Below are 12389 nucleotides of genomic sequence, written 5' to 3'. Positions count from 1 at the left end.
TCTTCTGATCATTTACATCATACAAACCTCAGATCACAGTGCGCATAGTATCAAAGCTGATTGGTGCATTGTGTTGTCTGCACAATGCTGCTTTGAAGTCACGGTACCAAAAGATTCTTATGGTATATTGCACATATATTGCACACATCCCAAGCAGTGTGCTCATACTTGTATATCTCAGCAGCTTGCAGGACTAGTGCTTCCATTGCACAATGACTCACCAGCATCACAGTAAGGGAAGTCTTCTGCCCTTCAGGCCCTATCAACCAACAGTTCTGCAACAGCAGCACATTGCATATAATAAACAAGCTTAAATGATCATCTTGCATTTATAGTGGTTTAAGGTGTTGGGTCAAGATCTCCAGAGCATCAGATTTGTGACTGGTTCCCAAATGCAGGGTTTAAATTTTAAAAGATCATGTGGACTTTGGAATCGCCATCAGCATACCATAGTGATCTTAATCAACCGTGTCCATCACATGCATTATCGTAAGCTACTGACGCACTGGAAGGGATCTGCACATAGTCTTTACATGCAGATATTGAAGTCCCGGTCTTGTGTTCACAAGGAACTAAACTACTTTCCTAAGAGTTCTACAAGATCCCCTGAGGAACTCAGAGCGATACGGAATACAGAGAGGACCAGAGTTGCCCCAGGCGTTTCCTGATTGTTAATCATGTTTTTTATTGTTCTCTGTGGTTTGCAGGGAGGATAAAAAGTCCATCATGAGCTTGGCTGTCTTTCTGGGTCTCTCCATCACTACCGAGTGGCCGCAATTCTCCAGGATCTCCACCTGGCTGCCAGGTATGGCACTGGACAAGACTTCTGCTCCAGAAGCATCCAGGACCTGTGGCAGAGGAACAGAAAGCACAAGCAGTGTTTTATATTTGTGAGCTGAGAATAACATATAATGATTAATAAAGACACAGGGGAGCAGTGGTTAGCTTGTGCACTAGTTATAGAACTTAGAGCTAATTTGGGATTCTTTAGATTTCAGGGGACATTGTTGGACACCCTAAAATTCATTTTTACCTCGCGTCAAGAACTAACATACTGCACACACACAGGGATGAAACAAAAGATACAGATCTTACCTATGTTCAGACCAACAACATATCACAAATTGAACCAAAAGACCCACCTGGTCCTGTCGGCCCCAGATGATCTGGGTGGGAACTGTAATTTTGTCCATGTTTTCTTGTAGAATGTGACGGGATTTTTCTGCAACCAAATCTAAAAACACTGAACAGAATATTGCTTGTTAGCTTTCACCATTAAAAACCCAACTATAGTATGCTTACATTTAAAGCATATCTAAACCCTAAACTAAAGCTATATGTTTTAACTAGCATTGGTCAACTGGCTCCTGGGATTTGTCCAGCCCTGGTTTAGTTATGCTTTAATCTCATTTGGCCTTACATAGAGTAAGAGTCTCCTAACCCTATCATGACCTGATTTGACATCAAAACGTAGACCAAAGCAAGCCTAGAAGACCAAATTTAGCACCGTCAGTATGCCTTGGTTAGCTTGAAGGTAACTCTATAACCGATTTGCCTATTTAATTCGGCAAAATAACCAAGTATTGTGCAGAAAGCCTAGTGTGAAATGATCACACGAGTGGACATGGCTAAGGCTCACCACACAAGTTCTATACAATCTCCTCTATAACTTCCAACAAATATTTAGTGCTTGATTGGATTGACATGGAAAGAATTGTTTAGGTAAATCCTCACATTAGTTTTGGTAGCTCTAAAAGAGATTGTGCAAAGACTGTACAGTCAGATTCTAATGTGTATGGTTAGCTTTAAAGGCAAGCTGAATATCTAAGGGGGCAACCTACAAGCCTGTAAAAACATGACTTGGCTAAGTTTAAAACAAATTATAACTTGACAAAAAAAAAGAATTTACTTTACCAGTTGACATATGTTACTGTATATACCCTATATAAAAAAAATGTTCAGATCCAGCAGCTATAGGGCATTAAACAAGCATGCAGTAGATGAAATGCATATGGCTTCTAAGCCATGATCAGTCTGATCTTCAAATACTCTCCAGGTGGAAGGGGTTAAGCACTCCTGTGTATTAAAGGCTAAGTTCACCATTAAATAAATACTATGCAGACAAGGGGCCCGAGCAGTGTAAAAAGCATTGTCCAGCTTACGCAAATACAGCTTAGTTTAGAAACAAGCCTGTAGGCCAGTCTCTGCTTCCCTAAAGCCTGTCCAAAAAGCTTCCATAATGATAGTTCCACCCCATCGTAGAAGCCACGATGAGTGTGCCCCCTGCATAACAGGAACAAGCACTCTGCTCACAAACCGACACATGCACACAAAGCATAAAAAGAAGGAGCACTCTGCTCATAAGCAACGGGGCGACAAGGTGGGAGAGCATACTGCACGTGCACCGGTTTGTAAGTAGAACACTCATTCCAGTTATAGTGGGCTTGTGATCAATGGTCAAGGTATCCTAGCTCCTATCCCAGGATGGAGTGGAACTGTCATTTTGGACAGGATTGGGGGAGTAGAAATGATCCTACAGGTACTGTGTGTCATCCAAACTAAGCTGCACAATGCTTTTGACAATACTGATGCCCCGTGACTGCAGGGTATTTTTTTTAAAATGCAAACTTAACTTACTAAACCTTGAATTGCCAAAGGAGGTACTTGGTGAGCATGATAAAACGCCAAATTCTCCTTAACTCCCACCTTTGTAGGCTGGAATAAAATGGCGCATAGGATCCTTACCATGGAGCATATTCATTCATGCGACATGCCTGATCGTTTATTGTTGAGTTGTGTGACATCAGTAGACCTTTATGGTAAAACATGTGCTCGAACATTTGCACCTACCACTAAGTATGAGAAACTCTTGCACTTGCCAATTCCTGTGTCTTTTAATATCTTTGATGCTCGGCCCCACCAAAAAAAGAGTTTATGTAAACAGAAAATCAGAGAGATTCCTATATAATTCCTAGAGATGTTCTAGAGAAGCAAGAAGAGGTCTCTCAGAAAAGAAAGGATATCCCCTGTTACACAGATGTCATCAGAACATAGCTACCCATTGGAAGATTTCCCCTCACCACCTTTGCCTGTGACAACTTAACAATTTTGGATTTCCCATTATTTTCAGTCTCAGTAACAATGGTCACCGTGACCAATAGAGAGGGTGAATCTCCCCCTTCCCCCAAAGATCAGTGATAAAAAACAGACAGGGATTGTATGGTTGGCTTTAAAAATAACAGTTTGGGTGCATTTCTCCTAACCTACACTTTATAAAACACAAACTAATTCACATTGTAGCTCAAGTCTCTGCCAAACAATGTTATCTATTATTTATCATACTTCAGGATGTAATAAAATATCCATTCCTTCCTTGCTTTGTTTAAACCAAGTACAAGTACAATACATTAGTAAAGTAAAAGATTGATTTAGATGGTCCAGAAGAGAAAAGAAAAGATTAAGATTGAACTCTTCAGGGTTGATTTATTAAAATGCATGTATACCCAAAACTTTTTCTATTTAGTTTTGGAAAGCATAGGGAAGGGTTAAACCTCAGTATATTTTCTTGTAAAAGTATCAATCCCCTATACAGTAATATTCTAATCCCTTACTGTAGATAGACTTATTGCCACTTACACGTTTTGTAAAATTCGTTATGAGGAATGCGAACATCGATGAGCCCTTGCAGCACCTAGAAATAAAAATGTTTAAATTAGATTGAATATTAAATATATGTTACTAATTCAATTTAGAAATAATGGGAGGGGGAGCGTGTGAGACACAAATGGAGAAGGATTTGGCTCAGTTAGGGAAGGTAAAGGAGGATTTTTGTTTACTTTATAAAGGCTTGTTCATCACCTTGTAACTGGATTTTGTACATGTTTAAACTGTCAAACAGGAGGCTTTAGTTGTGCTTCAAGGAACTGCCCTCCCCATCACTGCAAAGCAGGCAATAATGTCCAATGAGTTTACTAAAAATCCTCTGAATAAATATAACTGACCAGGAGTGGAGTGTCTTATTGTTCCACAAAAGGGTTTAAGTGGACCTGAAGTCAAAAATTAAAGAGTTGCTATCCTATGGGGAACATCTAGAAAGGGTTTAAGTGGACCTGAAGTCAAAAATTAAAGAGTTGCTATCCTATGGGAAACATCTAGAAACCCTTGCTCCTCCCTTGAACTTCCTATTTAAGCCACGCCTCTGCACTTCCTCTTTGCCAGATTATTGTGCTCCTGCCAATACCTTGCTTTCTTGCTCCTTCTGTGTTTACAATCCGCTCATACTGCTACCCGTGTACCGACCTTTGGTTGCTGATTCACCGACTACTCTCATCATCTTCCACGTCATACCTGATACCTTTGGCTACTGACCTCGGCTTGATCTCTGACTACACTTCTGCCTGCCCCTATACAGGTGAAACTCGAATAATTAGAATATCGTGCAAAAGTAATTGCAGTAAGTGCTGCAAAAGGGGCCCAAACCAAGTACTGAGTACATATGCATGCTTGTACTTTTCAGAGGTCCGATATTGTTCTATGTACAATCCTTGTTTTATTGATTGCATGTAATATTCTACTTTTTTGAGGTTGTGGATTTGGGGTTCTTGGGGTTTTCATGAGCTGTAAGCCATAATCATCACAATTATGACAAATCACGGCTTGAATTATCTTGCTTTGCATGTAATGAGTCTATCTCATATATTAGTTTCACCTTTTAAGTTGTATTAGTGAAATAAATGAACTTTGCACAATATTCTAATTATTTGAGTTTTACCTGTACTACTATCATCTGCTTGTGTACTGAACTCGGCCTGTTTGACTATGACTTTGCCTGCTGTTTCAGCCACTTGACTCCGAGCCTGATCCAGATCGTTACACCTGTTTTTAAACGGATGAGTTGGAGGTGTTTCAACCGTCCTTTATAAAGAAAAGACAGCGTTATTTTGCTGTCCTTACAGCTGAAGCCTGCACAAGGAACTGGTGACACATTTGGAGGTATTCCTTAGAAATGCCAGCTTATCCCCAAATGAAAGTGAGCAGTTGTGGGCATGCACCAATACTTTTGATAATTCACAAAACAGTTGGGAACTATGGCAGGGAGGTCACACTGATGCAGTAGCCACGATATAAGAAAAGAATAGCCTATAAGGTTCCATCCGTAACTATCCATCCGTAACTAAAATATAACTTTTGAGTGGACTGTTCCTTTAAGTTGGGAATTGTGGCAGGTAGGCCCCATGCTGGGGTATCCAAAACATATAAATAGAATGACTCCATAGAGCTCCATCCCCAACTACAAAAATCACTTTTGAGTGTCTTTTAAATGTAAAGATATAACATAGGATACTACACTACCCATACAGAAAATTTCAGAATAAGAAATTCACCCATTTTTCCTGGTTACAGTATGCTTCATTCCTATCCACATACAACAAAGAGTTAGTTATTATGGCTGAGGCATTAGCTAAGAGCCCACAGCTGACACATGACTGACAATCCCTGCTATCAACTGCCATCTGTGCTCTGCGGTTTTCAGACAACTCTGCAAATAGCTCAGATTATGCCGTATTATGAAATCCACATTAACTCGGGATACCCAAAATAAGAGAGGGATATTTTATCAGCAGCCTATAAATGTCAATTGGACATATCTAACAAACAGCATTTCCTGGACTGCCATCTGTCAAAAATGATGGCTGAAAAACTTTCTTGCCAAAAGGCCCTTTGCTGGGTGTCTCATTTATCAACGTGTCTATAACGTTGTACAAGAACAACAACTAGTCAGATTCAAACCTGGAAAAAGATATTTGCAGAGTGGAACGTTCAATGCGATTACTTACTCTAGAGCAGGGGTGCCGACAATTTTTTGTGTTAAGATCTACTTTTCAAATGACAAGCTACATGAGATCTACCAATGAAAAAAACCCTCCCTCGCTCTCTCTCCTGGCTGTCTCTCCTTGCTCTCTCCCCTGGCTCACCTTGCTGTATTTTGCAAACAGTGCAGTGCAACAGGCTGTTAAATCCACATTAACTCGGGATACCCAAAATAAGAGAGGGATATTTTATCAGCAGCCTATAAATGTCAATTGGACATATCTAACAAACAGCATTTCCTGGACTGCCATCTGTCAAAAATGATGGCTGAAAAACTTTCTTGCCAAAAGGCCCTTTGCTGGGTGTCTCATTTATCAACGTGTCTATAACGTTGTACAAGAACAACAACTAGTCAGATTCAAACCTGGAAAAAGATATTTGCAGAGTGGAACGTTCAATGCGATTACTTACTCTAGAGCAGGGGTGCCGACAATTTTTTGTGTTAAGATCTACTTTTCAAATGACAAGCTACATGAGATCTACCAATGAAAAAAACCCTCCCTCGCTCTCTCTCCTGGCTGTCTCTCCTTGCTCTCTCCCCTGGCTCACCTTGCTGTATTTTGCAAACAGTGCAGTGCAACAGGCTGTGTAAACTAATATTCTTTGATGTAATACATAGCACTTCAGCCCCCAGTATCCACCAGAAAGGTGTCAGGGAGCTTGGCCAAGCAGACTCAGGCTAATAGGTACAAAAAAAATAAGAAAAGTCACCGGCACTCCAAATAATCAAGTCAATGAATTTATTGACCCAAGTGATAACACCTCTAGCAACGTTTCGGGACCATGCGGCCCCTTCCTCAGGCAAACAGAGGAAGGGGCCGCGTGGTCCTGAAACGTTGCTAGAGGTGTTATCACTTGGGTCAATAAATTAATTGACTTGATTATTTGGAGTGCCGGTGACTTTTCTTATTTTTTGTACGTTTAACGGAGGCATCCGTTGTCGCTGCCGCACTCACCCCGCTGTATTGGGCATTTTTCCAGTCAGGAGTGCGATGGGATACATGGACTTGTGTTCAGGCTAATAGGTAATTATGTGTGCACAGCTAAATAAATATACCAAAATGGAATAAAGGGGCCACCATTCACACCCTTTGTGATCTACCATCATCAGCTTTGAGAGCTACTGGTAGATCACAATCTACCTAATGGGCACCCCTGCTCCAGAGCAATACATACAGTACTTGTTGCAGACACTATGTTAAGTAAAACCCAACGAGGGAAATTCATCAATTCTGTCGCACAACAAGGCAATGCTAACAGAAGCAGAGCAACAGATTTACTAAAAGCTTACAACTTGAGTCATTATTTCCTGGATACTGGATTATTGCAATGTTTGATTATCCCAGAGTTCAGCACATTTTTGGAGTGGATATTAGTCTTATCTACAGTGATAAACCGGTCTCAAAACTTTGGAAGTCTGTCTCAGTTGCCTGACCAGGATTCCAGGTGAGGTCATGAATACACAGTAAAACTGTTGCATAGACTTTACTAAACAAGAGGTAACCTGATTTGTGTTCAAATGTGTCCATGATTTTCTTGATAAAAGTGCCCCAGGGTGCTGTGTTCTGTGCAGTCAGCACCACTTACCTGCTGTGGAATCTTAAAGCGGACATATGAGCAGAGTTTCATCATCTGCTCCATCTCCTCTGCAGTGGATGGAATGAGGGGGATTTTTGGATTTTCTTCTCCAGATTCTTTTATGTCCTGCAGGCGTTTTAGGAATTTGCTTGCAGTGGGGTACTGTAAACCTAATTGAGAGAAAAGACAAATAAAATGAATTTATGAATTTTCAAAGTAAAAATAGACTCCTCTTGAGTTCCAAAGTGTTTTTGTTTTCGTTCCACACATTATACCTTTAAAAGAGAACTATGGGGTAACCTTTTTATCCCATAGCTCTCTTTAGGGTCACAGAAGGACATATACTAACGTCCTGCCGTGACCAAAAGCTCAGTATATATATATAGCGGGCTATTGCCCGCTATATACAGAGAGCGTTGCAGCCGGGATGCATCTCGACAATACTGTCGAGATCCATCAAGCTGGCTGATTGACAGCGGGCTCTGCCTATCAGTCAGCGCTGGAGGATCGGAGAGGGAAGGAGGGGAATTCCTGCGGGGAGCAGTGACTGACAGTGACTGCTCTCTGCAGGGAGATGATCGGGAAGTGAATGAGAGGCGGTATGTGTTCACTCACTTCCCGATCTATAGAGCTGACGTGTGACAGTTTCAATGTCACATGTCGGCTCTAACTAAAGCACTCACTCATAGTTCTTTTATAGTCCACCTTAATTTATTATACATTGCTTGTTTTGGGACAGATAGGGATTTACATTGGTACCAAATTTGAATGTATATATTTGTATTTCCTTTTTTTTATTAGTAATAAATTGTAAAATATTTGAAAAAAATGTATTGTCCTGTAATTTTTTCTAATGCAACATTTACATAATTTGCGCACCCCCATATATTTAGCACAAAATATAATCAACAAAGTCTGCTGATGAACATATGCATTTTATTCTACGAAAGTTTTATTTCCATTTAAAAAAAACAGTCCTCATAAATTGTTAGAGTGACATTTGAGTAACCAGAGCCATTTGCCCTACAAATCTTTCTGAACTTTCATTCTGTGCAAATTGACACAAAAACAAATGTTCTAATATATATTTTCTTTCAGTTCGAATGTTTGTAATGTACTACTGAATTGTGCCCTCTATATGGAGCTGAGGAGCACAGGAAATAAAAACTTCCTATATTCCATATTTTCCAGAGGCCAATTTTTATTTATTTATTTTTAGGATATGAAGCTGTGCAGCAACAGATCACTTCTAGTACGGATCTACTGCTGGCAGCAATCAGCCAGCAATAGATTACTAAAAGTAGTGATCTTTGCTGCAGGGAGAGACTAGACAGAGCTGCAACAGTTCTTCTAGAACCGCGGTACTCACAGAAATTGCCGTGGCGTCAGTAAACTAAACAATGTGGAAGTCGCTCCATTGTGCTAAGTAGAATACAGATACCAATCATAGGGTAATTTCTAATGGTATTTGCATAGGACTTTTCCTGGGACTGTAGTGGGATTTGGAAGGGTGGGGGGGAGAGTGTGGACAGGAATGGGGAAGGTAAAGTAAACGCACCTATAGGTAAGTAGTGAGACATTTAGGTAGTTTTGAGCAGTATGTATATTATTTTTTTTATATCTGTTATATTATAATAAAGCAGTTTTAGTAATGCAGCTACATTCGGATAGATATCTCACACACTAAAAAAAATTATTAAAGATTATACTGATGCAGTGCAGAAAATCAAAATTGCCCCAGCCCAGAAGTGGTTAAGGTATGATTATTGTAACTTACCTGCAGGACAAATTAGAGTCAAACTGCAGAGGTCTTTTGGATACTGAGCAGCATATACCCCGGCCACACTCCCACCCATCGATGTACCAACAAGATGGAAAGGTCTCTTGTTTAAATTTATGCTCTCAACAAACTGTTAAGAAAAAAATATGTTTTATCTTAAATGTGACATATAAGCTATTTGCAACGCAGTTTTGCTGGTAACCATTATAGGTTTTTTTAATGAGGAAGACTTCAACAAACACAAAACAACATAATTGTAATCAGCAGCAGTAGAACAACATGGTTTCCAATCTGCTTGTCATAAGAGAAGGACAAGGGGTAGGGATAGAAAAGAGGGGTAATCAACCATGGAACACCTTGGGAAGAGAGAGGAGGCCGAGTGGGATGTGGCAAAGTAGGAGCTGATAATGGACTGTGGGTGGGGGAGAGGAAAAATTGCAGCTGATTATGGACTATAGAGGATGCAGAGTGGAAGCTGATCATGGACTTGGTGAGGAAGAGAGAGGAGGCAGAGCGGCGGCTGATCATGAAACCGGGGCAGAAGACGGAGGAGAGAGAGGGGAGGCTGATCATGGCCTTCCGGGGAAGAGAGAAGAGGCAGAATGGGAGCTGATCATGGACCTAAGAAGGACGGGAGCAGAGGCAGAGTGGTAGGTGATCATGGACCTGAGGAGGAAGAGAGAAGAAGCAGAGTGGGAGGTGATCATGGACCTGAGGAGGAAGAGGCAGAGTGGGAGGTGATCATGGACTTGAGGAGGAAGAGAGAAGAGGCATGGTGGGAGGTGATCATGGACCTGAGGAGGAAGAGAGAAGAAGCAGAGTGGGAGGTGATCATGGACCTGAGGAGGAAGAGGCAGAGTGGGAGGTGATCATGGACTTGAGGAGGAAGAGAGAAGAGGCATGGTGGGAGGTGATCATGGACCTGAGGAGAAAGAGAGAAGCGGCGGAGTGGGGGGTGATCATGGACCTGAGGAGGAAGAGAGAAGAGGCAGAGTGGGAGGTGATCATGGACCTGAGAAGGAAGAGAGAGGAGGCAGAGTGGAAGGTGATCATGGACCTGAGGAGGAAGAGAGAAGAGGCAGAGTGGGAGGTGATCATGTACCCGAGAAGGAAGAGAGAGGAGGCAGAGTGGGAGCTGATCATGGACTTGGGGAGGTAGAGAGAGGAGGCAGAGTGGGAGGTGATCATGGACCTGAGAAGGAAGAGAGAGGAGGCAGAGTGGAAGGTGATCATGGACCTGAGGAGGAAGAGAGAAGAGGCAGAGTGGGAGGTGATCATGTACCCGAGAAGGAAGAGAGAGGAGGCAGAGTGGGAGCTGATCATGGACTTGGGGAGGTAGAGAGAGGAGGCAGAGTGGGAGCTGATCATGAACATGGGGAAAGACAGGGGAGACAGAGTGGTATCAGATCATGGACTGTGAGAAGAAAGAGAATGTGAAGTAGGAGTTGATTAGGGACCAACATGGAAGAAGAGGAGACAGAATGGGCTTTAATTACAGAATGAGGGGAAGAGAGAAGAAGCAGAGTGGAAGCTGATAATGGGCTGGAAGGGAGAGAAGAGGCTGAGCGGGAGATGATCATAGGGGAAAAGATCATCAGGGAACAGAAAGTATGCAGACTGGGAGCCGATCATGGTTCAAGGTGAAGAGAGAGGAGGCAGAATGGGAGCTAGCAGAGTTGGAAATCGTGATAGACCAGGGAGAAGATAAAGGAGGCAGAGTGTTTTCTGGTCATTGACTGAGGGAAAAAGAGAGAAGGCAGAGCGGGAGTTGACCAAGGCTGTTAATTTTAGCAAGTCTACTGAGTACACCTGAAACATGTGCAGTAAAACTTTTTTTTCCAGTTTATACTTTGAATAAAAAAAACTAAATTTGCCAAGAGCAATATGGAAGCACTCCCGACGGTTAACACATGCCACTGGCTGACAACTTCTGCTTTAAAGTACACCTGTCAGCCATAGATATCTGGCCACAGATATCACAGTGTGGTCGGTTGAACGAGCACTATCTGGCAGCCAAAGATTTTTTTTTTCTTTTTGAAAATCACTTTTATGTTTGAAATCCCTTTCTAAGAACTTCCAATTTGGGGTTATTAACTAGATAAGCATATCAGCATTCATAGGGGTTTCATAAGCATGGTCCCCATGAAATCAATGCCAGAAAAACAGAAGCATTTCTAAGCTGCATTCTCTAAATTAATTGAAGAGACAAATCTTCTTGATTAATTGAAGTCTACCTTTGAGTGAGGAAATTTTTTTAGGTAATTAGGTTAAAATGTCAATACATTCAAAGATGAAAGGACAATTATAACACAGAATCATGGGGATGTGTTTCGTTAAAGCCGTCGCGATTTTGCCTGAGCTTTTTGATTCATTTTATTAAGTGAAAGATGAAGCAGATGGAACGTAATCATCTTAGACGCAGCATGACAGAGAAGATTTTAATCTGAAAAGAATTAGGGAGCAGTGGCAGATCTGTAGAAGAGAATGTGACATGTGTTTATCAGCAAGAGAAATTTATCAGAGTACTGTTAATGTGATTTTGTTGTGCGTACTCACATCAGATTTACATTCACAAAATACATTTATGGAACAGTTACGTAGTTGTGTTGAAACAGGATTCAAGGTTGAGCAGAGCTTAGGGCCTCGGCTGTCCACAGTTTTCAAATAGCACATCGAAAGGTAATATTTTAGAAAATTAAAAAATAATTTGACCCTGCGAACATTGCTATCATCAAAAGGCAGAATTCTGGCCAATTGATACAAGAGTCAACTATTAAGTCTGAACATCTTTAAATACACAGCTAGTGAACTCCTCTGCATAAACTAAAGTATTACACTTTATTTGAGGTGTGTGCCACATTTCAAGCCTAAGTTTCCATCTCTTATAGTGGGACCCTAGCCCATGGTCTTACATTTTTAGTGTTAGATAGACTGGGGAAGGGTTATCTATCTATTTATTTATTACAGGTATTTATATAGCACTGACAACTTACGCAGCGCTTTACATACTGTACAGAACATTCACATCAGTCCCTGCCCTCAAGAAGCTTACAATCTAAGGTCCCTATTGCACACACATACAGGGTTGATTTAGACAGGAGCCAGTTAACCTTTCAGCATGTCTTTGTAGTGGGGGAGGAAACCCCCCCCCCCCCACACA

General features: G+C 41.3%; 1 protein-coding gene across 2 annotated transcripts in view; it reads right to left on the bottom strand.

The window, feature by feature from the left end:
• Nucleotides 1-248: 248 nt before the first annotated feature.
• ABHD6 (abhydrolase domain containing 6) overlaps nt 249-12389 on the bottom strand; it is a 28564-nt gene continuing 16423 nt past the window's right edge. For both annotated transcript variants that reach the window (XM_018562450.1, XM_018562451.1), the window contains exons 5-9: nt 9227-9359; nt 7459-7619; nt 3637-3691; nt 1143-1243; nt 249-848 (exon numbers count right to left, since the gene is read on the bottom strand). In XM_018562450.1, the coding sequence (XP_018417952.1) occupies nt 672-848; nt 1143-1243; nt 3637-3691; nt 7459-7619; nt 9227-9359 (627 nt within the window). In that variant the 3' untranslated portion in view covers nt 249-671. The remainder of the gene's footprint in view (nt 849-1142; nt 1244-3636; nt 3692-7458; nt 7620-9226; nt 9360-12389) is intronic.

This window comes from Nanorana parkeri, unplaced genomic scaffold (genome assembly GCF_000935625.1).
Source record: "Nanorana parkeri isolate BGI_ZX_2015 unplaced genomic scaffold, ASM93562v1 scaffold578, whole genome shotgun sequence".
Classification (NCBI taxonomy): Eukaryota; Metazoa; Chordata; class Amphibia; order Anura; family Dicroglossidae; genus Nanorana; species Nanorana parkeri.
This window is presented reverse-complemented; position numbering and strand designations above follow the sequence as displayed.